The 27,918-nt window shown below is 36.8% G+C and overlaps 1 protein-coding gene across 2 annotated transcripts; it reads right to left on the reverse strand.

Moving 5' to 3' along the window:
• On the reverse strand, positions 1 to 27,918 carry FBXO28 (F-box protein 28). 2 transcript variants are annotated; one of them, XM_086345185.1, is made up of 5 exons: positions 27,618 to 27,918; positions 17,156 to 17,265; positions 13,839 to 13,977; positions 6,024 to 6,219; positions 1 to 4,628 (listed from the first exon to the last, which is right to left on the reverse strand). In XM_086345185.1, exons 1-5 carry the CDS (start codon positions 27,882 to 27,884, stop codon positions 4,234 to 4,236), a joined length of 1,107 nt encoding a protein of 368 aa, XP_086201311.1. In that variant the 5' UTR covers positions 27,885 to 27,918; the 3' UTR covers positions 1 to 4,233. The 2 variants fall into 2 exon arrangements, with proteins under 2 accessions (XP_086201311.1, XP_086201313.1); XM_086345187.1 differs by lacking the exons at positions 1 to 4,628; positions 6,024 to 6,219 and adding an exon at positions 9,785 to 12,244.

Raw genomic sequence — 27,918 nt, forward strand, 5'->3', positions numbered from 1 at the left:
CACTGGTAACAACACATTTATTTATGCACCCTGCTGTGTGACCGGGAGGTGTTTTTCACTTTCCAGTAATTAAATTAGGTTTTAACAATTAAAATTCCAGATAAACTACTGTAATTTATTGTTGCTCATGACCATAAGTAAACAGACATGGCACAACATAAAGGAATTTTAAACGCATCTAACTTTAGGTATAGCTTTGAATACGGAACAGTATCTACTTTGGCAATGGACCTAATGGATTACCAATATGCTTCTAAATCTCATGGTTTTCTTCAGACACAACAGGAAAAATTTCAGTTTTTGACGTTTGAATTTCAGAAATTTAACAAAGATTCTTAGGAAGCTGGAAAAGGCCATTACTTAAGCCTATTATATTTATCACAAATATAAATGTATTGCTATTAAAAATAAACTTATGGTAGGCAGCAGTCAACTAATTGCTAATCTCATTTTGTAGATTATATAGTATTTCTTGAAAATAATTCACCTCAAGATGGCAGGCTACAGAGCTTTTTGAAGTAGTTCTTGCTAACCTTTTAAGACTAGTGAAAGAAATTCAGATCCCAAGCCAAATCACTGCATGTATTGGATTTTACATTAGGAACAGCCATTTTTCAAGAGACTGCATCGTACAAGGCAGAATGCCTTTATTCCTGGTTTCAAATTTTACAACGTATGATTATTCTGAAGGAGGTTTGGTAAGTGTTAACAAATGGGTACTCATTGCTAGAGCAGTATATTAAGAATGTGCTGATCACCAAGTATGAGATTTTAAATTAAAATTATATACTGTTGAAAATAAGACAAGATAGGGAGTTCCTAGATCCTAGAAAATATTATGGCTAAGGAAATAGAGAACTCAAAAGAGGAATCTACCTCCAAGAAACTACTTCGGTATAGTAAAATAGAATTAAGTGCCCTGTCTCAGGAAACAGTTATTAATAAGGAACAACTGGGACATCACACATCATTTCTTTGGAGATTAAAGTGCAGGCTATGAAATGGCATATAAAATAATGCATAAAATAGTGCAATCTTAAGGTGCCATTATTTTTATTACACATAGCCTATGTTCATATGTCCATTTTCTCTCAAAAATCCAGCTGTAGTGACACCTTTTAGCTTATTTATTTAGGCATTACTTATACTCTGTCTTACCCACCTTAGGGGCTACATAGAATATTTTAACAAGTAGAATAATAGCGCATATATCTTGAAACTACTAAATAGAGATTAAGGCAAGCCCCTGTAAAGTTCAGTACTCCAAAAACATGTTACACCAAAAAAAAAAAAATTTGCTTCCAAAACCAGTGGCTTTAGACCTGATGGCACCCCAAGTTTTTAAAACAGTATAATTACTGATTACTCTGATTACATCTATGTTTGCCCTTATTTCCAGGCTCTGTACATCAAAAGAGGAGCTTAAAAAACAACAGGTTCTATATCCTCATGTTCTGAAATAATACACAGTTCAGAATACATGAAAACCAAGTCAAGTCCACGTGGGAAACAAGCAGAGACTCCTGTGGGGCGCGAGGGGGCAGCAGTCCTTTCCATTTTTCATCCGCCCTTCCACATTTCATCTGTCTGTAGTGTTGTGATCAGTTTGCAAATGGGACAACTTTAAGTATCCTCTGAAAGACTAATCAAGGAAGATGATGGGAATACTCTATGAAATGTCCTAACATTTAACATATTAACATACAGTATTTAAATTACTGACCTACAATCCAGAGCAGGATAGTTCTCTCTCGGGTTGCTAACTTACAATTTTCCTGTAACATATGTCAGTTTTAGGTGATGGAAATATTTTGTGATTTGTTGACACTTAAAAATCATTATACTACCCAAATGCAAGTATAACAGCTATCAAACTGGCCAAGGCAATATCCTAACATATTTTAGCTAGTTAAGATTTAAAACAACTGTAGTGCTTTATTTCCTACTGTTATGCCACATTCACCCATTAACAAGTGCAACTCATTAAATTTATGGGCAGATGATTACAAGTATATATGGTAGAAATTTGGATTTTGAAACAGAAAATCTATCTTTTAATAGTGTGAATGTTTATTATGGAAGCCAAATATTCATGTTAACTAAGACTGTAGATACATTTAGGGTTATCTAGCTGGAGTTTAAAAAGAAACCCAGGAAACTTTAAATAATTCATTAACATTATTAAAAAAGATCATCTGAGGTCATATCCCTTTGATGCATAAAGATCATACTTTATAAACCTGTAAACATGTACTTTGTTACTTAAAAACATCTTCGTATTACCAGGAAAGCAGACTATTAAAGGCCGTGAGTAAGTATTCCAGTAGGCCTCCTCCAAAGTTGTGATAATATGGCTAAATCCTATGACTAAACAAATGAGACCTGCTGAGAAAATGAGTTCCAGACAGGGACTTTTATGGATGATCTTGGCTGACAAATGTTTTTTGGAAATTGTTTATTTTAAAATTACCTTCCCAACAAACCATGAAAACACTTGGACGTTATTTTATGGTTTTTTCATTGAAAACATAACTACATTGTGAATGGAGTTTTAATGTTAGACAAAGAACTGATCAAAATCTAAGGACACTATTATGTAAGGACAATATTAAAAATGGATAAGAAGTTTCATTTGGTGAAGTTAATCTCAAGGATGCATAACCATATCATGTTGGACGGATTAAAAAAAGGTAGTGACCTTGTGCTTTTCTTCAACTAAGGTACTTACCAAAACCTTAGGTTTTATACAGATGTCAAACTCCCACCTGGAAAGGGATAGTATTCTATATTACACCTAAGTTTACCTTAAATAACTGAAGCCCAAGGCAACAGTTGTTTAACTTAACAGTCAAATAATGACTACATAATTTAGTACATTAAAATAAAACTAGACAGTAATAGTTGACTGTTCCAAAAAATACACAACTGGGGAGAATAATCACTGTACAGGTGTTAAAGTGACCACTCAGAAGGTTGACAGTGCAAGACATGCTTTTCCAGTTACAAGCTCAAAACAGGAGTGCAAACGAAATTAAAGCTTTTGTTCAAAGTTGAAGGATAAGGAAAGCCTGAAATTAATGTTAAAAAGCTTCCCTCAGGTCACCCCCCAGAAATGAAACAATCAAAATGCTTTTTCATAGTACAATTTTCTTCAATGAACTGTTTTTCAATGGCAAAACAACTGCATCCCATAAGTTGGGTTCCCTACTCACACCACTGGTCATGGCCACAATGGATCAATGAGCATACACAGTGGCGAGTCAGGAATAGTAATAGTTACCAGAGGTCTGATATCAACATAAAGAATTTGGGGTTCTGTCTTAGCCAGTGTACCTGAACCCTACAGAGAACAGCTAAAGCAGCGGGCTTTAATACTCTCTTATCCTGTAAAACCGGAGGACAAATGGACATACAAATACCACTCCCCCTCACCCACCAAAGCAAGCTGTTACGGTGGAAGATGTTAAGTGCTTAAATGAACTAAGACACTGCTCTAAAAAGTGGAGAAGTATAGAGGTTCAAGATCAATACCAGTGCAAGAGCTTTTGTAAGTGAATTGACTAGGCAATGCATGCATGCATCCATGCAAATGTAGGTCATGGCCCCAAAAGAGAACTGAAAACATGTATATAACAACTGGGTAAGTCCCTTGCCAGTAGTTTATAAAAATATATAGTCAATACTGTAGAGGCCCCTTCTACAGTCAATACTATGGAAGTCCGTTTTAGTTACCCATTACTTCAATACCAAAAAGCATTTACTACTTTTCAGACATTCCAGACAAAGGTCACTTATAACAAAAAGTCAACTTTTTTTTTTTTAAAAACAAGATACTGTCCATTTAAAAAGTAGGTCTTCTCTTTCAAGTGAACAGGACATTTTCTGTATTAAACTTAGTTTCTAGTCTGTCAAGACTGGTTTAAGATCCTTATGTAATGTGCATATATGCAGAAACTAATTTGCTTTAAACATTATCTGCACACAAAAAAAGGTTAACTTCTCAAAACATGATAGAATAGGTCTGGTTAGTACAAATCTATTGCAAAGTAAAAAGATTCTGTGCATCAGTTCAACGAGGAGAAGCAGGAAAAAAAAAAGTCCCAACCATGAGAGTTCAAGTTGTGTTCTGAAAGCCTAGAGCTGAGGGACACCGTGTCGCGCGGTGTCCAGATACGCAGAACTGGTCAAGCTACAAAGCCAGGTCTTCCTCTGGCGCTAGAAGCACGTTCCGATTTACTTTCTATTCCGGAGACGTTTAGATTTCCTAAGAGAGTCTATGGCTTCTGCGGCCTTTTTTCGTTTCCGAGGAGACTCTTCGCTCTGCCCAGACCCTGAGGAGTTTCCCACTGCACTCTCCATTACTTCTCGCAATTTGCGCTCCAGCTCTGCCAACCGTGCGTTCTGTTCACCTATGATCTGGGTCTGCTCTAGCAGTTTCTGGTCCTGGTCTTGAAGTTGTTTCTGCTGTTCTTGCACTTTGGTGCGAAGCTCAGAAATTTCACGCCTGAGAACAGTCACTCCAGCACCATTTGTCTTAACCTGCTGCTGGAGTTTGGTAACCTCTTGTCTTGAAGGGTTTTGCTTGGAGAAGAGTTGCATTGTAGTCAAGGCTGCAGACGGTCCTGGAACTATGGAGAAATGGTTTAAAATGGTCAATCATTTCAATGGCTCACCACCAGTAATAATTAATGAGACTTCTTAATGTCCTCAGTAATATCACCTCTGCAGATTTCTTCTTTGCAATCTACTTGGTCTAATGAATTAATCAAATACTTTGTCTTAACTATAAATGAGTCTGAATTCTGATTCTCATGTTCATGTGGCAATATGTGGATTGCCAGCAAAAGCAAAGAGTGTCCAGGGGTGTTAACTTGGATTTAAAAATATTATAACACTTTTTTAGAACCTAGTTAAGAAAATATAAATGTAAAACTAGAGTAGAATTACTTTCTATCTTATCACACACAAGGAAACATAAATATCTGAGTCAGACATACAGACCTATTAGGTTCATAAGTCAAATAACTGGGATACCACCAAAAAGGGTTACATCACACTCGATGACCAGGAAGAACTTCTGACATGATGTAGGAAGGCTTTGGAACTATTCTGTTTTAGGAATAACAATGTACCATGGGCATAAAAATCACTATTTTAAACTAATAACCTTCTTTTTTTTTAAACCCTATCTCTGAAGCTTTTCTAAAAGAACCATATGGATCCATCTGCACCCTAATGCTAATTTTCTCCTCATACATTTAAATAACCAGAATATTTTCCTTGACTGATACATTGTTCTTTCTCAGCTTACCTTTAGCCAACTAACAAGGCTCAGATCAGTTCTCACCTCTTGTGAAGTCTCAATCAGACCAGCCAACAATGATCTTATCTTCCTTAAGATTTTCTCTCTACTCATTTGGCATGTAAATGGACACTCCTTTAAACTATTCTCTTGCCTGCAATAATTTGAGTCATGATTATGTCTTACCCTATGAAATAATAAGATTCTTGAGAGCAGATATCATGTATTACAATTCTTTTTAGTCTTCATAGGACACAGTATAGTGCTGTCCACATAATAGTACTCAATAAGTAATAGATATATTAATGCTGAGATGTCATAAGCTTTATTATTAAATTACAGACACCCACTCACTCTACTGAGTACTCCAGGGAGCTAACTAATCTGAATGAAACAAATGTTTTACTAAAAATTGCTCTAACAAATTTATGCCCAGTTAAAAATTGTGGGTATGTATAAAGATTCAGCCTTAAGATTGTTCTTCAGTGTGGTTCAAATACTGAAAAACCTGGAGACAAATGTGCATAACAACAGGGGATGAACTACGTAAGATATGGTCTGTAATCTAATCTGTCATTAGGCTACAAAAATGATGCTGCAGATACACAGTTACAGACTCAGAAAAGTTCAAGATACACAGTTAAGTGGGAGAAAAAAAGGCAAGTTACAAACCTGTGTATGAACATGATTATAAACTGAAAGTATTATAAACAAAAGATACCTGGAGGAGAGCCCATGAGTCTTCCAGATACATCTGATCCTGGCAATTTCCTCTTTAGAATTGGAACAATCTTTTCATCAAAGTATTCCATTGCCATGGAGGAAATATCCCTTAACTCTTGAAGTACTTCATGAGCTCGCTGAGGGGCTCTGGTAGAATTGACATATCTCAACACACGATAAATCTCATCAATCACCTAAAATAATGAGCTCTCATTAGCACTTTATCTTTTTTAAAGAATATAGGTAAACAGGGAGTAAGGTAACTGCTTGTTTTGCAAATTCTACAGAGATCTACAGGCTGACTTAACTGATACACTGACCAATGGTAACATTACCACCTGTAACACCTGGCTTTGGGCTTGTTATAATACTATATGTTTCATATTTATATTTATTAAGCATCTTTACTGTTCTGGGGCTAAAAAAAATTACCTAATATTTATATATAACTACAAAATGGTCAATTACAAAATATACACTTATATACGTTAGCAGTAGTCCTTCATGTTACTAGTCTGTCACATTCTACTACAAAGAATCTGCTAGTGATAGGATATCAACCGATCCATAGTAGTGCTACATGTGTGTTGTAAGTAAGCAAAGTGCTGCAACACTCCAGTATTATTTGATGTCGTCCTAGGTGCTAGTACATTCCACCTACAGGTGCAAAGTAACCCTCAGCTCTCTGACCTAAAGCAGACCCTCTCTCTCTCTGTTGCTCAAGGTTTTGCACATTATGATCTCTTTTCTGTCATGTTCTCCCTGCATATCTCCCCTACCTTCTCCAGCCCCAAATTTCTAATTCACACTTGAGGTCTCAATAACACTTTCTCAGAGTAAGTAGTCTTTTCTGAACCCTTTTTAAGTATGTTAACACCTTCATCAAATCTTTTATTTTTTCTTCAGAATACACATTACAAGGTTTAAGTACTACCTTTTTCTGTTAATTCCTTCTTCCCATAACACAGTAAGCTCAATGAGAGAAGAGACCATACCTAGTTTCCACTGTCAGATCCCCACAGCCTAGCAGTATCTGGCATATAGCAGACACCCTAATCAACGTTCGTTAAATGAGTGATAAAGATGGTCAAATAACATAAACTGCCTAATACTGACACATCTAAATAAAACTGGTTAGGGACAAGCCACAAGGTTAAAGTCAATACAAGAATATGATTTTAAGAGGCTAGATTTTGTTTTGAATACAATGGTCATTGTTAACAGAATTTTTACTGAGAGGATAAATGGACCTAATAAGTTTATATACATAAATACTGGTAGACAGAAGAATATTTACAGTATGTTTGACCTAGACTAGAAATGACTGCTACAATGACTCAAGCATGAATAAGACCTACATCTTAACCTGTGCAAGATGACTTAGTGAAAGACCCATACACAGCAAAGACTAGTTCAAACTGAGTAAGTTCAATGTACAAGCAAAGCGTTGTGTGAAAAAGGAAGCAGACAGGGATAAGATTTGTTTGAGGATTGAGTAGGCCTAATGAAGGACTTGGCAATGAGAAATAAGCAGAATTTCAACGAGAAGAGAAGTCTGAGCAGAAGGAGGGTGTACATGACTGAAGGAGGAGTGCTGCAGTGAGGATGTGGCTAGGGAATCAAAATGTATGTAGTGTTATTAGTACCACGGGCTTCCCTGGTAGCTCAGTCGGTAAAGAATTTGCCCAAAATGCGAGAGACTGGGGTTCGATCCCTGGGCTGGGAAGATTCCCTGGAGAAGGAAATAACAAACCACTCTATTATTCTTGCCAGGAGAATCCCATGCACAGAGGAGCCTGGCAGGCTACAGTCCATGGGGTCGCAAAGAGTGAGACACGACTGAGCAACTAACACTTTATTACATACCATGCATTTATTCTAGGTTTTTAAAATAAATTTATTATGTAGTGAATCCTCTTCCATAACCCTGATTCTTCAGAATTAATTTCATATCAAAATATTGCATAGGGATTACTAATACTAAATGACATCTGTAAGGCAAAATGTGAAAAATTCTTATCTACCGTATTCAGCCTTCTAAATACAGTGTGAAAACAAGGTGTATCTCTTTCCCTTTGCCCAAGTGTTCTATTAGGAAATTTAATGTTTTTAAATCTTACTACATAGAGGTTATTTTAATTAAGGGGACTCATCCAATCCATGTTTTCAATAAAATTAAAAACATTTTCTTTCCTATGTCCAAAAGTTATAAGCAAAGAACAAGGTGAAGAAAAAGACAGCATGTTAGAACCAAACCACTTCTGGCATTCAGAGTCATCAGTGGCTGAAATGGTTGTAGAGATACATGTTAAGAAAAGCACAGTATTTACCTGATTTTTAAAATATTTCATTTTCTCAATAGGTTTAATCACTTTCTGAAAATTACTTTAGCAACCAGAATGTAATGGTTTGAGTCTTGTATCCAGTGTAAAGACCACAGGTCTTAGGCAGGTCACTGAAACTCTTTAATGGCTCTTTATACACTTTTCAAGTAATATGCCACTGCTAAATACTAGAGATAATTAATACTTATGAAAAATATTTTTAAGTTTTAAGAAAGAATGGTAAGAAACCAAATGTGAACAACTATCACATTCCCAGCACATATAGTTTACTCTATCATGCTTATGTTTAAATTGGCAGAGTAATAAATGACATACTATGAACATCATTTAAGGCTTTCAACTATTATAGATGAGAGAATTTCTATCTTATTTTAATCTCCTGTTTAGCAAACAAAGTACTGCAAGTGAGTGAAAGTCGCTCAGTTGTGTCCAACTCTTTGGGACTCCATGGACTATATAAAGTCCATGGAATTCTCTAGGTCAGAATACTGGAGTGAGTAGCTTCATGGGATCTTCCCATCCCAGGGACTGAACCCAGGTCTCCCGCGTTGCAGGAAGATTCTTTAGCAGCTGAGCCACCAGGGAAGCCCAAGAATACTGGAGTGGGTAGCCTATCCTTTCTCTAGCAGGTCTTCCCGACACAGGAATCAAACCGGGGTCTCCTGCATTGCAGGCAGATTCTTTACCAGCTGAGCTACCACAGATGCCCTTAGCAAACAAAGCTCCCATTAGAATATTGAACCTTGTATGTTCTCATTTTCTGTTTCTTTTTGTTCCACTTGCTGATGTGCTCAGCCATGGCTGATTCTTTGTGACCCCATGAACTATAGCCCATCAGGTTCCTCTGTCCATGGAATTTTCCAGGCAAGAATACTGGAGTGGTTGCCATTTCCTTCTCTTTGCTCCACTTGAGATTTCCTTAATTTTCCTCTCATTTATTTTTTCTTCCATATTTGTGAGTAATTCTTTATATGGCATGTGTTTGTCTTTATTTTTCTGATTAATATTTCTCTTAGACCTTTAGTCACAGTTTGTTCAAGTTTTATATCCTTGTATTGCTTTCTCAAAGGTCTTTCGTTCTCCATTTGTTTTACTTTGCGTTTCTTATTAGCCTGGTGATTCTCTACTCCTTGCTTATATTTAAAAATGCAGCACATAAAAAGCTGATCAGATCTAGTTAGCCAAACTGGTGGTAAAGGTGGAGTTTAGGGGTGTAAGAACAGGGACCTAAAAAATTCAATGAAAATAGATTAATTTTTTTTCATTTTAAAGGTTCAATGACTGCATGTATTTCCTTGAGGACCAGCAAAATGAAAGGAGGAAATGCTTCTAAGCCAGAATTATTTTTAAGAATGTCTTCACTCTAAAACCAATTTTAAAAGAAACAAAAATACAACATTCTGGAAACATTAGATAAACTGAAGGATATTTATTCCTCAAAATAACTTCAAAAACTTGAAGCCCAAGAAACACAAAGTGTAGGGAATTATTCCACATTAAAGAGAACTAACAAATTCATGTGTGATCCTAGATTGGATTCTGGACTCAGAAATAAGAAGAGCTAGGAAAACTATTATTGGGATAAGAAATGAAATTTGAATAGGACTGCTGATCAGTGTATTGGATCAATGTTAAATTCCCTGAGCTTGTTATCTGTACTGTGGTTAAGCAAGAAAATGTCCTAGTTCTTAGGGAATACACTGAAATATTTCAGAATAACGGTCACAGTATCTCCAACTTTTCTTCAAACGGTTCAGAAAAATAAAACACATATGCAGAGAGAGAACAAAAGCAAATGAGACAAAAGGTAAATAACTGCTGATCTGGATAAAAGAAATATGGGAATTCCTTGTCATATTTTTTGCAATTTTTGTGTAAATATGAAATTGCATCAAAAGAAAGCTACCCCTCAAAAAAAGAATAAAGAATGACCATCACCAGTTCCCTCCCCCCACCGAAAACAGTATTAAAAACAAACCAGCAATACAAAATCTACAGATTTTTAAGTTCCTTCAGGGAAATCTAGCTTCATGACAATCATTTATACCATGAAAGCACTGACTTTTGGAGACCACTGTATTTCAATAAGCACAAAAGATTTACTGGGGTTGTTAGTAACAATGAAGTAAAGAAATTATTCATGTCTTTTTTCATTATTGTATCTCCTAGAATGGTTAGTTGGCCTCTGCTCCATGTGGTTTTCAGTTTGTGTGAACTGCTAATAATGATCAAGAACTTAGTGTAAAAATTTGACTTCTGTATGTCAGTCAGAAGATTTGAGAAATATATATAGGAATAAGCCAAGAATCTATACTTGATTCTGAGAAAAGATGAATGGAACATCAATATAGTGGCCAGAGTCTGCAACTATGGCCCTAACTGACCTGTGCCTATTTCTGTAAATAAGGTTTTTATTAGAACATGAGCACACCCATTCATTTACCACATGTAGAATCATGGCTGTTTCTCAGTTGAGAAACAGACCATGACATGACACAGACCACACGGTCCACAAAGTCAAAAATATTTATTATCTGGCCCTTTACAGAAAAGTTTGCTGATTCTTCCCAGAGCTCATAGTGGCAAACTCCCAACCAGTCCGAATTCTTTAGACAGACCTTTAAATGCCTTTGTTGTTAGTACTGTATCCTTGTCAAGAGACTCCATTTTAAACGCCTCCCATGAATAAGCCTTAGATTTTCACTGGGTACAAGGGCAATGATTTAGCTTGTTTGGAGTTGGAGAGGGGACCTACAGATTTAAATCATTCCTAAATACAGATTCTCAACCAACCTTTTTGTTTTAGCCCCATTTTCAGAAGTGTTTTCAACTCTAGAATTTTTTAGAGGTTCAGCTGTGCATACTACATTGACTCCCAGCTTCCCCCACTGACAGGTTAGGAATTAACTTCCTCAGTTCTTCTAAGTCAGTTATCATTTGTTCATCTACTGTCCAACTTCTAAAATTCTGCTGCTACTGTCTACTCTCTTGACCTCCTTTTCATGGGGCTTTATCTTTTCTTCCTTTTAAAAATTACATCATTTACTTTACTGAGTCAAGTATGGGGAGGAGTTAAGAGGTAAACATACATTTAATCTTCTATCTTCATCCTACCATTTAATTTTACAAACGAATTTGATTGTTCTTTCAGAGAATAATTAAAAAAAAAATTTTTCCCCCATCTGTTAGTTTAAAAGTCCAAAATTCTGGTATATATCAGGCAATCTAATTTAAATGAATGTTGCTATTACCCAGATTCACGTAAGTAACTTGTAAAAACTAATTTGTGAAATGAACCCAGGAGCAAGATGCTGGGGAAACCAAGAATAAACTACTATAGAAATCATATACCAAATCAAGATTATACACTAAACTGAAAGAAAAGTATTTCATAGAATATCTTCATTTACAGATGTGAAATTTAATGCCATATCCTTATGTTCTGAAGACAGAATATGAAAGTTTAAGGATGAGAAAGTTCAAAAAAGAACAATGATAAAACAACTCAAATATTGCAAACTATGTTAAGTTAGCAGTTTAGACTTAGCCTAAGTAAGCTAAAAAGTACCAGCTACATAAAAATAAAAAGTATTAATCTAAGTATACAGTGTTTAGGCAAAATATAAGCTATGAAGATGGCAGAATAAACCAAAGTGATAATCAAAACAAAAATTATTTGTTTTTCCAGTTCAGACTTGTAGGAGAAAAATAAATTAGAATAAGATCTTGTGAAGAAGTGGGTAATATTAAGGAAAAATGGAAGACTTTTCCACTGCAGGTAAGGTAAAGGTCTCAGGAAAGGAGCAAACGCCCAAGGGATACACATACGCTTCAAAACTGCAAACGTCCTCCGCTGCTACCACCTCCGTTAGTACTGGAGTTAAAAGAGAAAACAAGTGGTTTCCAAAAAATAGCAAGACTCAGCTGAATTTAACCTCATTTGTTTAAACAGTAAATAGCATCATTTCAATCACATGATCTTGATCAACTAGAACAACAGACAGACAACTTCTGTAAAGGCTGGTACTAAAATATCTTTGGCTTTGCAGGCCATATGGACTTTGCTGCCAACTATTCAGCTCTCATTAACAATAACTGGTTGAACTGTCTCTTGAGGTTATGAAACATAGAGAGGTGTCTTAAATATTCATAATCTTAACATTTTGAGATACGCAATAAAAACTATGAGGCTAACTACAGGAGACAACCTATTTTAGTTCAGTGAACATCACTGAATTAAGACCTATGAATTAGACCTGGATAAAATCTGGCCTAAGAATTAGAATCTAAAGTTTCTAACTGGTCACCTTTTTATAGAAAAGCATCAGTAGCTAATATGAGGAAAGTGAGCCATACCAAAGAATACTTTAAATAAGAATACTTTAAATAAGAAACAGGACTCCTCTGCCTCCCAACAAACATTATAGAATATTGAAAATGAAGAAAATAATAAAACATTGCCAATGTTAATTATCAATGGAAATAACAAAAAGAGAGCATTCAAATTTTACTAAGTATTAATTAGTTCCAACCATGTTAAGGGAACCTTTTGCCAGTAGCAGCTAAGTAGCAAAATGATCTTTAATTCTATCTCCATCTCTTCCACATAAAAAGATACTGAAGTTATTTCATTCTGAATTTACACTCAATTCAAGAAGCAAGGTATCAGTGAAGGTATGAGCAGCATGTTGAATTCTGGGTCCTTTATTAACTTAGTCACAGTAAATACACCACAATAAACTTATTTCTGTGTAAAACAGCACTATTACTTAGCCCAGAGTATACTGCTATACAGTAATTATCTATTCTTGTCGAATCTGGAAGTTTGTAAGTTGTTTTCATGAAACATTTCTCAAACAAAACAAAACCAGCTTGTCTCTCCCAACTCCCCTCCCTAAAATGGTAACAATCTTGAAGGCAGAGACAATACCTATTCTTGCTCATTGCTGTATCTCTGGCATCTTCACAAAAAGTAAAAGCTTAAAAATTTTTCTTTGCGTATGAACCCTTAAAAAACTTTCCTGAAGAATTGTAGGGCTTTTATAGCAGATTTCATAATCATAAGTTTAAGTATATAGATCACATAAATGATATATATTTATATAAGTTATTGCACAGAAGCTAAACAAATCCATTCCAAGAAACCCACTCAAAGTAGCAGCAATGGGACTTCCCTAGCAATTAAGGAAGACTGCACTCCCATAGCAGGGGGCATGGGCTCGGTCCCTGCTCAGGGAACTAAGATCCCACGTGCCTCATGTGCTGGCCAAAATTAAAAAAAAAAAAAAAGTCAAAAGCCCACAATTATCTATACAACTTACCCTTTAATATTGTGACTACTGAATTCACAGATGACCAAAGAAGTAGGAGTGATTCTGTCATTTAAAAAAATCACTCTGTAACTTCATAGTAATTTAAAGTTTAAACAGTCCAATCCAGCTGTTACTAAGTAAGCAATTCTATTTTACCTTTCCTGGTATGAAGCAACAGAGATTGGAGTCCACATACTTCATGAAAGTCATATTTAATAATGACAGCCTTGTTTCAACAGCAGCGAGGATGTCTGCATGCCGAGCTAATGAATGGTTTCTCCTTTCTGACTCTCTCCTACCAAAAAAAAAAAAAAAAGCAACCATTAAAAGAAGTACTGTGGACTAAAATGCTAACCAAACAAAATACCTTAATGTAAGCCTAACATTTACAGGTTAATTTAGAAATCTACAACTGGGTCATAATTTAACACAATGATAAATGAATCACTATGTTTAGAAATCCTTGCTAAGGATCAATCAAATATTTATTGATAAAACATTTGAAAAAAATTTTTTGTGTTTTGCCCTTTGACTATATGGATTCCTTAGTGGCTCAGTTGGTAAAGAATCTGCCTGCAATGCAGGACACTTGGGTTCGATACCTGGGTTGGGAAAATTCCCTGGAGAAGGAAATGGCAACCCACTCCAGTACTCTTGCCTGGAGAACTCCATGGAGAAGCTGGGCAGGCTGCAGTCCACGGGACTGCAAAGAGTTGGACACTACTGTGCAACTAACTTTTACTTTCACTTGGGTATATCAAGCTCAAGCCTAATGGCTATTAGAATCAGAAATGAGATAAATGAAAGAAGTATACATGGACATAAGGACAAGAGACCATGTATTTTTGCTCCAAGATCAGCTCATTTTAACTTTTCAAAAGTTTTGAGACATAATTCACATATAATTCACTTTTCAAGGGTACCATTTAGTCATTTTTAGTATATTCACACTTGTGTACCCATCACTACCATCTCATTGCAGAACATTTTCATCATCATAAAAAGAAAGCCTGTAACCATTATTAACTACTCTCATTATCCAGCCCTTGGCAACAACTAATGTACCATTTCTATTGATTTGCCTATTCGGGACACTTCAGATAACTGGAATCATAACAGTACGTGTTTTGGGTCTATCTTCTTTCACTTGGCATGTTTTCAAGGTTTATCCATGTAGAAGGATGCCTCAGAGTTCTTTATTCCTTTTTATTGCTGAATATTATTCTATGGACATTCCATAATTGTGATTATCCATTCATCTGTTGCTGGACTCCTGGGTTGTTTCCCCTTTCTGGCTATGATGAATAATGCTGCTGTGAGTATCCGTGTACTTTGTGTAGACATAGCTTCATTTCTCCTGAGTATATACAGCAGTGAAGTGCAGTATACAGCAGTATATGCATATAAGCAGCATATGCCTGCTGCATCATTTGGTAACTCTGTATTTCATTTTTTGAGAAAGTGTTTTGTAAAGTGGCTGCAACATTTCATTATCCCACCAGTAATATGTCAAAGTTCCAATTTGTCCATCTCCCTCCCAACTTTTGTCCTTTTAAATTTTAGCCATCCATCCTGGTGGGTATTCACTGGTATCCCATAGTATTTTGATTTGCAATGCCCTGATGACTAATGATGTTTGGCCTTTAGTACATCTTCTTTGGAGAAATTTCTGTCAAATTCTTTGCCCATTTTCAAATTGGGGTTATTTACCTTTTTATTGTTTATGCCTTAAAAAAAATATTTTGGTTACACCAGGAAAATGTGGGATCTTAATTCCTGGACCAGGGGTGGAACCTGTGCCCCTTGTATTCGAAGTGTGGAATCTTAACCACTGGCCACCAGGGAAGTCCCCCTTTTTATTGTTGAGTAGTAAGAGTTCCTACTATAATCTGGATACAAGTCCCGTAACAGATACACGGGCTGCAGATGTCTTGTCCCATTCTGTGGCTGTCTTTTTATTTTCTGGATGGTGTCCTTGGAGGCACAGACATTTTAAATTTTGATGAATTCTAGTTTGTCTACCTTTTTCTTTTGTTACTTGTCCTTTTAGTGTTGTATCTAAAGAACCTAATCCAAGTTAATAAAGGTTTATGACTGTTTTCTTCTCAAGGTTTTATAATATAGCACTGACATTCACACTTAAGTCTGTGGTTAATTTTCAGCTAATTTTTGTATATGGTTTGAGGAACGTCTTCAACTTCATTCTTTTGTCCCAGCATCATTTGTTGAAAACACTATTCCTTCCTCATTGAATTTTCCTGGCATTTTTGTTGAAAATCAATTGACAAAAAATGTAAAGGTCGACTTTCCGGACTCTTTTCCATTGATCTGTATGTCTATTTTTATGTTAGCACCAGACTGATTATTGTGGCTAAAGCTTTGAAACTGGGAAATGGTAGTTTTCCAACTTTGTTCTTTTTCAAGATTGTTTTGATTATTCTGAGTTTTTTGCATTTCCATAGGAATTACAGGATCAGTCTGTCAATTTCTATAAAAAGACAGCTAGGATTCTGATAGGGGTTTCTCTGTGTGCTAAGCTGCTTCAGTCACATCTGGCTCTTTGCAACCCCACTGTAGCCTGCCAAGCTCCTCTGTCCATGGGACTCTCCAGGCAAGAATACTGGAGTGGGTTGCCATGCCCTTCTCCAGGTGACCTTCCCAAACCAGGGATCACACCTGTATCTCTTATGTCTCCTGTATTGGTATCCAGGTTCTTTACCACTAGTGCCACCTGGGAAGCCCAGGGGTTGCACTGAATATATATATATATATCAATTTGGGGAATAGTGCCATTTTAATGGGCTTCCCAGATGACTCGGTGGGTAAAAAATTTGCAATGAAGGAGACACAGGAGATGCAGATTCAATCCCTGGCCATCTTAAAATGAAATCTTCCAATCCATGATCACAGAATGCCTTTCCGTTTATTTAAGTCTTTAATGTCTTTTAACAGTGCTTTCTGGTTTTTAATAAACAAGTTTTGTACTTCTTTTGTTATATATATATATTACTATCAATGCTACTGTAAATGGAATTGTCTCCATTTTTGGATTGTTTATCGCTAGTGCATAGCATTATACAATTGATTTTTGTATACTAGTCTTTTATCTAGTATCCTTGCTGAACTTGTTTTTAGCTCTGATAACTAATCAGTGTATTTTATATATAATATCATGTGTATACAAGATGATGTTATCTGTGAATAGAATTTTATTTCTTCCTTTCAATCTGGATGCCTTTAATTTCATTTTCTTGCCTAAATGCCCTGGCTCAAACTAAAATGTTGAACAGATATGGCCAGTGTGAACAAACCATAGTAAAATCATTTATTGTGATCTGTGTATACTTTGCTACAAAAACTTGGAAAACATTTAACATGTAAACCCTTACTTAGATTAAAACATAATAATAATAATCAAGAAACAAATAAAATCCCCAGTTGTAGAATTACTGCCACTGCTAACCATAACATACCTTGGGAGTTGTGCTTTAACTTGTTTCTGACATAGATTATGGTACCTTTCCACCTTTAGAAATCCCTGATTCAACATTCTCTGGCAGACCAAGTCCATTCTTTTACAAACCTATGGGAAGACAGAATGAGAAAGAATTTTAAAAGTAAAAACTTCAGAAAATGTCTGTGGTAACCTAAATATAGAGGAAATCTAAAAAGGGGATATATACGTATATATACAACTAATTCACTTTGCTGTGCAGCAGAAACTAATACAACATTGTTAAGCAACTATACTCCAATAAAAATTAATAAAGGGACTTCCCTGGTAATCCAGTTGTTAAGACTCCATCCATGCTTCCAATGTAAGGTGTGTGGGTACAACCCTTGGTCAAGGAACTAAGATCTCAGATGCTGTATGGTGCAGCCAAAAAAGTACATAAAAATTAATTAAAAACAAATTGATAACAATTAACTTAGACTCATTAACTGATGGTTCAAAGTTCTCTGTGCTAGAATCGTTCTCCAGTTTGCTATCTGAATCTTTAAATCGGTATATGTGAATTCCTCACTGTAACCTGCAATACTACATTTAAAAACTAATATTGTATGTAAGCAAGGAATAACTTACTCTTTTTTAAAAAAGAGAATATATATGTTTCCTTGTTTATTTATATATTTGACTTTTTCTTGGTTGTGCGACATGGCTTGCAGGATCTTAGTTCCCTGACCAGGGATCAAACGCGTGGCTCATGCAGTGGAAGCTCAGAGCCCCACTTGATTCTGCACTTTAGGTATCTGTTGAAATGTTCTGAATGTATCCCCACTATTATGGTCAAAGTCTATAATTCTGAAGATCATTAAAACAAAATATTTGAAGGCTTTTAATGGTTTGAAACAAGAAAATTCTTCTCTGGCCAAAAATACATATTCAAACTTGAGTCTAACCCCTCACAAAGTTTTTATCATTACCAGAATGAAAGTTTTAAATCATTTCTTCTAGTGGCTTGGATGAAGTATGACAGTTTATAATGGCCAAAGCCTCTACTAGATGCTGTCATATCCTTCAAAATATTTTAACATGTATAGCAGACACTTAACTTTAAAAATGGTATCTTTATACAATAAAAGCATAGGATCTGAAGTCAGAACACCTAAATTTGAGTCCAGCCATTTTATGTCCTTGGGCAAGTCAGTTTCTTTTTGAAAGCCTGAATCAGACATCTGTAAAATATGGATAGTACCTCATACACAGGGATATCATTAGGATTAAAAGAAATAGACATTAAATTACGGTAAACTATAAATTGCTATATAAAAATTGTTTAAACAATTTTGTTAACAATTTTAACTTTACCACTAATTTGAAAACTTTGCTTTATATACTTAGCTCTTATATTTCTGAAATATCCCAGTATCTTTCTTATCTTAATGAAACCTACTACACAAAATACGTTTGTTGTTTGTTTCCTGAGTATTTTGCATTGACTCAGAGGTATCAACCTGGACCTCAATTCTCACTATATAGGTGTGGATGTTGAAAGCACAATGCTGAGATAAAATTGAGATAAATCTATATCAAGGCTAAGTCAATTAGGCAAGGGCTGTCTTAACGCTTCTATCTCTCACAGAACCCAAATACAAATGTTTGAAAAATACTTGCTAAAACCAAATACTGATGAAACTCAAAAGTAGCTTTCTCCCGAGATTATACAGACAAAAATTCCGGTAAACTGGGCTGAGCTGATAAAGGTTTTGATACCCTAATACTAAATACTAGCCATTCCCTACATAATAGTACGCCAGATGAAAGGTATGAAGGTAAACAGTTCTTTTCAATTTCAAAGTAGATGAAAACATAATAAAGTACTGATACTTTACTGATAAATCATATTTTAAAATACAGTGGAATCTATTTCTAGCTGAATAAGTTATAAACATTTGTTCAGTGTCTATATTGAAAAAATAATAAACCCAATATGTACTGATATAAATGTTTCTAAAACAAAATATTTAATGAGTACATCTACAAATCTCTTTAATTTAGTTTAGGTCTAGTAGTTTAATAGAAATAAGTGAATTTTCATATCTGCTTCTTTTGCATTAATCTACTGAGGTATTCTTACCTAAGAAAATTCTAGAAAACACAATATACAAGTGCACATTTCATTAGCTGTATGATGGTACCATCACATATCACAGAACTACTGGAAAACTCCACTGGACCTTTGTGAAAGAATGAGAGTAAAAAATGCAAACAATACCTTAGTACAGTAATGAAAGTATTTTAGATTATATAGACTCCCTGAGTCTTGGGAATCCTTCTGGTAAACCTGGTCTGCATTTGAGAACCACATTGCCATAAACAATGGTACTGAACTTTGTGTGAGGAAAAAAGAAACTTTTATCATGTTATTGGAGGAAGAAAAAGAAAGTATGTCTTTGTGTGTGTGATGGGGGGATATAAAGCTGGCTAAATTCTAATCTGTCATAGGAGAAAGTCAGTTCAGTCACTCAGTTGTGTCTGAAAGTCAACAGACATTATCAAGTAGGAAAAAAAAAAAAACCCCACCCAAAGACTTCAAAATGAACTCTGAGGAATAAAAATTGGGGATTTCATTGTTGTTAAAACTATTTAATGTGAGGCATCCCCTAACACGACTTTGTAGAAAAATACTCTTTTGTTCTGTGGACTCTATAACCTCTCTGATAATTTCTGAGTTCAATAATGGAGCTAAATCCACTGTGGTAATGATTTCCTAATTTTTTTTAAGTCAAATCATTATTCCGTACATCTTAAACTTATACAGTGCCATCTCTATAAAACTGAAAAAAAATGTTTATTTACAAAGTAAAAAATTAAGTCAGGAGGCTCAATCATAAAGAATCCGCTTGCAATGCATCAGGCACATGAGCAGCAGGTTCAATCCCTGGGTTGGGAAGATTTCCTGGAGGAGGGCATGACAACCCACTCTAGTATTCTTGTTTGGAGGATCCCATGGACAGCGGAGCCTGGAAGGCTACAGTCCATAGTGCTGCACAGAGTAGGACATGACTGAAGTGACTTAGCACACAACACACTGCTGTAATAACTTCCAAGGTACTTTCTAAATTATTTCATTATTCTAAAACTTTGCTGCACTAAATCTAGCTAAATACTCAATTTAGAAATCTTTTAATGATCTAGAAATGCAATGGAATGAGTACTGACTCGTATGAGCATACAATTGGCTGAGTAATTTGTGATAAATAACCAGGTAAGGTCAACCAAGGAAGACTTAACGTGATCCTAGGCTTTAAAAGAAGAAAGGACAGGACTGCTAAGTTAATGCTGATGGGACAAAGGCACAAAGCCTGGAATGAATAAACCATTAGCAAACTACTTCCGAAGACAGATCAGATACGCAAGCAAGGCTGAGAAAAATAAAAGCTCCCATGTTTTGATCAGGAAAATCAGACAGTAATGAGAAATAAATTGAAAAGGAAAAAGAGCATCTATTTTGGGAGAGACCTGGTATTGGGACAGTTGACTGGTCATTTTCCATAAGCAACTGTACTGTTACAACTAAAGATAAGGTTCTGGAGATCTCACACAAAGATAGCTGAAACCACCGCAGATGAATCCCAAATAAAGAGGTAAAAGACAAGAAAAAAGATTTATCTTTTTAGAGTCTTAACTGATCATTCTAATTAAAAGCTGGCAAAAAGATCAGAAAATATACATCTGAAACAAATACTGTAAATCAACCATACTTCAACTAAAAAAAATTAGAAAATAGGAGGTAACAAAAGCAAACTAGAATAGCACCACAAAAACCAAAAAGATCTGAAGCATTAGTTGATATTATAAGAACAGTATTTAATGTAATATTCTTCCTTTCATAAATGTTTTATAAGCACTGACTGACCAATAAAATAAAAACAAAGACACCATAGAGCATATGAATTCAGAAGAAAGCAAAGTGACCTCTGAAAAAACAGAAATATATTAATTGTCCCCAAGGTGAGCAGTATAATTATAACTGCTATCAATGCATATTAACTTGCAAAACAAAATTACCTTATTTAAGTGTAGCTCGAAATTTGGGGTTATTTTAATTATTTCCCAAGATTACAGAAAAGAAATATCATTTCCCCAATTAAAACAAAACAAAAATCCTAGCAGTTCGGCAATTTACTCAGGACAGAAAAATTCTAGAATCTAACATACAAAGATGATGACTATGTCAAAAACGACCAATGTATTTAGAGATTAGGAAAATACATACTATATAAACAAAAGGTAACTAATGGAATAAGTATACAATAGAGACATTTAACTTGCCCCTCTGTTATTTGCTGTTCTAGTATGAAGAACAGATTTGTTTTGTTAATTATTTCAAGATTTAAAATGCCATGTTTATTTTTTTCTCAAATGAACTGAACAGTCAATGCATGCGTGCTAAGTCGCTTCAGTCGTGTCCGACTCTTTGTGACCCCACGGACTGCAGCCCACCAGGCTCCTCTGTCCATGGGATTCTCCAGGCAAGAGTATTGGAGTGGGTTTGCCACGCCCTCCTCCAGCGGATCTTCCTGCCCAGGAATCAAAGCTGCGTCTCTTATGTCTCCTGCATTGGCGTGAGGGTTCTTCACCACCAGTGCCACCGGGAAAGCCAATAGTTTCCCCCAATTAATGAGGAAGCTATTATCAAAGATTAGGCTGCTTAGACCCTTGACCTGAAAGGGACAGACGACACCAGAATCTACCCTTTCTTTTTACAATGAGAAAACTGAGGCCTTAGGAACTTATATAACTTATTCAAGGTCATCCAATCATTAAGGGCAAAAAGTGAAATTAAGAATTTGGGTCTTCCAGCAAATAGTGATTCACACACACACACACACGTATCATTCTAATATGGACTTTAATATGGTTTACTCTCAGTTTCCTCATTTTTTCATACTGGCTACACATTTCAAGGGTTAGCAAAGTGCCTAGGATGGCACCTCAATAAAAACCGAGCTATGTTGGGGGCGGGGAGGGGAGGGAACAATCCAGGTCTTTTGATCTGTGTATTCCCTCCCCTAATTTTGTTTATTTATTTTTGGCTGTGCTAGGTTGCACCAGCTTTTCTCCAGTTGCAGCAAGCAGGGCTACTCTCTTGCTGGGGAGCATGGGCTTCAGGGTGCTTGGACTTCAGTAGGTGCAGTTCCTGGGCTCTAGAGCACAGGCTCAGTCGTTGTGGTGCAAGGGCTTAGCTGCTCCGAGGCATGTGGGATCTTTCTGGACTAGGGGTTGAACCTGTGTCTCCTGCACTAGCGGGCGGATTCTCTACCACTGAGCCACCAAGGAAGCCCTGATTTGCGTCTTGTTAAATTTAGTGATCAGTAGCTATGTAGACTGAAATGTTTATCCTAATTATTCTCAATGGATTAGGGTCTCTAACACTCTACTGCTATAGAAACTGTTGGCACGAGTCTAGAAAGCAGGACTTCAGTGGGTGGGGTGTTTTCGCCACACCACTAAAGTTTTGCGATGGAGCTAAACCAAGATCTTCCTATAATCCTCTTAATCAGACAAATCTTCTGTGCAGAATATTTGACAGCCATATGGGCTGGATTCTTTAGAAAGTCATGAAAGAATGAAAACAGTGAAAAGGTGGGAGAAATGTTCCAGATTAAAGAGACTAATGCTTTATTAGATTTAAGAACCTTAACTACCTCCCCAACCCCTCTCCAAGCTATCAAAACACATTTTGGTGACAACTGAGAAACCTGAATATAAAATGTAATATTAAATACCTCGGAAGTGATGATATTGTGATTATATAGAAGTATTTTAGGGGTAAAATGTCATTGTATTTGCACCTTACTTTCCTATGGTGAATGAGCGTACAAGATAAAGTAAATGTGGCAAAAAGTTAATGACGGGTACATGCATGCTCAGCCATGTCCAACTCTATGTGATCCCATGGACAGAGGTGATAAAATCATTTAAAAAATGAACAATGAATGAGCCAGTCCTATACAACTTCCCATCTCTTTCACAAGAACACTTTAATCTTTTATGAGAAAAAATTCTATCTTCTTGGTATTGACCATTTAAGATATAATACTATATACAGAGACAGAGAGTTAATTCTCAATTGTCTGTTGGTAAAATTACAACAAATTAAAAATTCCCTGTGTGTCCCTCCTAAATATGCACTTGGAAAGAAAATATAAGTTTAATGTTAGCCTGAATAAAACAATTAGGATAATTACATATCTTTTTTTTCTTCCTACTGGGAATGTTCTTCCATTTTTACTGACTGGATAAAAATTCATGACACTGAGGAAGCCTCTGCTGATTAACCTCAACACTCTTGTATTTCCTACTCTGCATTTGTTATCCTGATTCTTTGTAAATGTGCTCAAGGAAGGCGTGTACATTCTGTCTCAGTGATGATTTTGTAGACAGGGTTACTGATCAGACACCTTTGAGAATCTGCCGGAGTGAAGTATTCCCAAAATATAATTTCTTACCTATACTTAAGAACTTGTTAATAAAATAAATAACCTGATGATGACATGGTAGGGGAGAAAACCCCCAGCAGTATAGACAGTGTATTTTCTATAATACAGCGATACAAGCAATGGTTCTCCAACTGTGGTTGAAGGACCCTTGGGGTTCCCAAGATCCTTTCAAGAGTTTCTGAAGCTAAATCATTTTCATAAAACCAAGATATTATTTGCCATTTTCATGCTATTCTCTCACAAGACACAGCAGAACGTGTGTGGCAACATGACATGTGATGACAGCTAATGGAATTATGCACTGTGCATTCTTGTGTATTTTAGAATTTTCAAAGGTAAGCAAATTGGGTCCTCAACAACTTTTAAGAATGTAAAGGTGTCCTGAGACAAAATTGAGAACTACTGATATAGAGAAAGAGATATAAGGAAGACATCTTGCCTACTTAAAAAAAAAAAAAGGTAATACTTTCCCATTTTCCTTCATATTTTCTACCAGTCAACTCTCTCTACAACTGAACTTTTCAAACACATTTGAAGAAAAGATGTGAAAGGAACTCTAAATGAGTAATAGACTTAACCAGCTAGAGTGCACCAGAGAAATATCCTGGGACAAAAACATAGATTTACATATTTTGCTGTCAAATGGAAAATTTCATTCCAGATAATAAGCATGACACTTGAATTGAACTTTTAATCAAATCTGTCCTGAACCACTAATAGGATTCCATTAAATTTACAGGAGCTCCACTAGAACCACAGAGGAAAAATCTATAGGATCTCTTTATAAAAGTGGCAGTCCACTGGGCTGCCAGGGAATTCCCTAAGACAACTTTTAAAAAGCCTTGCACACTTTTTTTTTTCAGTGAGAATTCTGTACTCATAAGTCAACGTTATATGTTCCAACTTGGCTGTGATGTGCTCTGCAACTAGGTGCAGGACCTTCCTTAACCTTTGCCACTTGTTTCAAAAACTCTCCTACCTGTGAAGGGGGCCTTATGTGACAGACTAATGCTGCATCAGCACAAATTTATGTGATTTACTGCAAAACAACTCAAAGTACACATTTTGTCATTTCAAAAAGTATCTTCATCCAAATAATTTTAAATATATTAGAGAAGTTAAATATTTAAAGAACTATTTTTATGTAACCAGGATTTCCAAGTTCCAGGTACATTTTGGGAGCAGTAGTCAACGGCAGAAAAAAAATAAAACAAAATCCAGTTCAATAAGGGATCTGGACATTCCTTTGGAAATAACCAGACTGGAGAGTCAAATTTCAATTATTCATGGCGAGAGGAAGCAAAGATAATTGGAAAATGTTATTTTAGCAACTTGGGACGAACTGTATAAAGAAAATATAGAGCAGTAAGTACATGGACCCTGCACCTGTCCTCTAATTTAGGTGTGAACAATAGTTATGACTGAGGCCCTAATGTGTGTGCTAAGTCGTGTCCGACTCTTTGCTACCCTTTAGACTGTAGCCCGCCAGGCTCTTCTGTCCATGGGATTTTTTGGGCAAGAACACTGGAGTGGTTGCTATTTCCTCCTCCAGGAGATGGTCCATGACCCAGGGATTGAACCTGAGTCTCTTGTGTCTCCTGCATTGCAGGTGGATTCTGTACCACTGAGCCATCTGGGAAGCCCAAGGTTCCAACAGGGCAAGTAAGCTGAAGGAAGAAAAAAAGAAGCACCTGACAAATACATAAACCAGCTCATTAACTACTGAATGGTTGACATTTCGCTTTATGGAAACTAATTCTGTTCTTAATTAATATCACTCTTTTCTAAGTACACCCAACCTTAACTCTACTCAAAAATACACTTGACAATAAAAAAAAACTATGTAATTTATATGCCAGTTAGCAGCATACACTCGGGTATTGATTTTCTCGCAAACAGTCTGTTAGGTACAAACGGTCACTTACATTAGGAAAGGCTTTACATACTACGCACTACCGCTAGACTGCCAATCTCATTAATGACCATAATTAAATTAATGCTGACACCTAGTGGCAAGAATCTTTCATGTTACTTGAATTGCACCTTATGACATATGAACCAAAGAATTTAAAACCAAAGACACTTCCAAATCACCACAAAAGGTTACCCACTTAAATCTAAGAATTATCCATTAATCTCAAGTAAAGAAAGGACTAAGAAATAGTTCCTCATTACTAAAACAGAGAAAAAAACCATCTTTAAGAAGTAAAACTGGGAGCTGAATCTTTTTAGGGGGGTGGTAAGGGACTCCTTATGATAAAAATCTCTGAAACTACAAATTTGTATCTTTAAAATACTAGAATAGATAACTGCTTAAAAATAAGAATGCAGCTGAGTATTTCACTTGAAAGAGATGTCATTTACTAATAAACTGTGGGATGTGTTTTTAACTCTGTCCCCTAGGATAGGCTGGTTTTCTCCCCTTTAAGAATGTTTTTAATTTTTAAAGAAGTAAATTGACCAACAAATGAACACCACCCCACCCCACCCCCACACACAGTTTTTCTCAATACTTATAAAGAAGAAGGTGAACATTCCAAGCTTTACAAAGGCATTGTCTGGCTGAAAGGCTCAATTCAAATGTCATGTCCAATTTCCAGGCAACAGGAATGTATACCATGAATTCTGATCAAGTATCATTCTTTATCAAAAATCGAAGGAATAGTTAGGATTCTACAAGAAATTCTAGGATAACATGTTTTGGAAATTCAATCATTTAAGGGACAATCATTTTTAAATATTACTTTTCAAATGAATTTTTCTATCCTGCAGACTGGCATGGTTGATTGTGCTGTGTTGACAAGAAAATAAACGGTTCACCAGCTTGAATATTTAAGAGCCTCCTTTAAAAAATATGCTTGCATCTCAAAAATACAATTATAATCAATTTTAAATTGAAGGTGTAAATCTAAAATAGGGTTTATTGATTATTAAGAAAACGCTATACACAGCACATTCAGATATGTCTTTGTCCTCTTAAAAAACAACCCCGACCACATATTTAGCTTCTACACAGAAACGGTTTGTAATCATTTCAAAATGTCCACCTCCTTCAATTTCCTTCCCACTTAAAGATAAATTCACTGAGGAAGCAAAATAACTGACTGACTGAACTAAGACAGTCATTGAACCTTCAGTGAAGCCTCTGGGATGAAGAAAATCCCAAAGGCAAATTCATTTATTTTCATTAATCATGGACAGAATAACTGTGATTTTAAGGTATAAAACGTCTCCTAAAGCTGGCGGGTGGGCGTAAATCACTAGTTAGAAAATGAAATGCAGGAGAGGAAAAAACGTTCTCAAGGGGCAAGGTGCTTCACGATGGGGTGGCAAGTGTCAGGGGTGAGGGAAAGCCCGATATAGTCACTTCTCAGGATTGCCTTCATTGGTCAACCAAGGCGCTGGGGTTGAGGTTACCAAAACGACTTTGAATTCCTCCAAACCTCTACTGGCTTTTGGGAGGACTGACCGATCCTACTTTATCTTTTGCAACAAGGAAACTTGGGTGGTAGGGGGAACAATACGTTATTCTTACAGACAAACCAAACCTAGCCGGGATAATCTCGCCTACTTCGGAGTGCTCGCCTCCAACTCCAGCCTGGGGTTGGAAGGTGATACACAAAAGGCAGGTGGTGAGACCCCTCCGGCGTCCACGCTCAGGCCGGACAGAGGTTGGAAGCCCAGCTCTTGCTGCCCCCGCCCGTGGCCCCGCTTCCGGATCGGGGGCACAGAGCCCCCGAGCCCCACAGACTCTCCAAGCCAAGTTTCTGAAAGCAGTCGCCCCCACTCTCCAAGCAAGGGCGGAATCTGGACAAGCCCCGCGGGCCAGCCCCAAGAGAGACTTTGGGGCGGGAGGGGTGCGCTTGGTGCTTTAGCTGCAGCTGCAGCTCGCCAGGGGCTCCCTCCCCGGGGAACGCTCTTCCCTTTCGGGCCCTCCCCAGACCTCGGCTCTCGGAGAGGGCGGCAAGGGTCCCCAGGGGGCCTCACCAGACGGAGCTGGCTAATTTCGTCGTAGGACATAAAGCTGAGGATGTTCTCGATGGCTACGATGGGCAGCGCCACCAGCGTGTTGTTTTGAGGCAGCTGGTCCGGAGCCAGCGCCGGGGCTGGGGGCGCCTGGGACCCCGGCTGCGGGGGCTGGGGCGGGGGCGGTGGGGGCAGTCGCTGGGTAGAGGCGATGGCCGAAGGGGAGCCGCCGTCGCCGTGACCACCGCCTCCTTCCTCAGCCATCCGCTCCTCCGACGCTGCCGCCATCTTGGGGGTTTGATTCCTTCCCCCCTCTGCAAGT

Source organism: Bos grunniens, chromosome 16 (assembly GCF_055505025.1).
Source record: "Bos grunniens cultivar Pamir isolate PY7600 chromosome 16, Bosgru_T2T1.0, whole genome shotgun sequence".
In the NCBI taxonomy this organism is placed as follows: domain Eukaryota; kingdom Metazoa; phylum Chordata; class Mammalia; order Artiodactyla; family Bovidae; genus Bos; species Bos grunniens.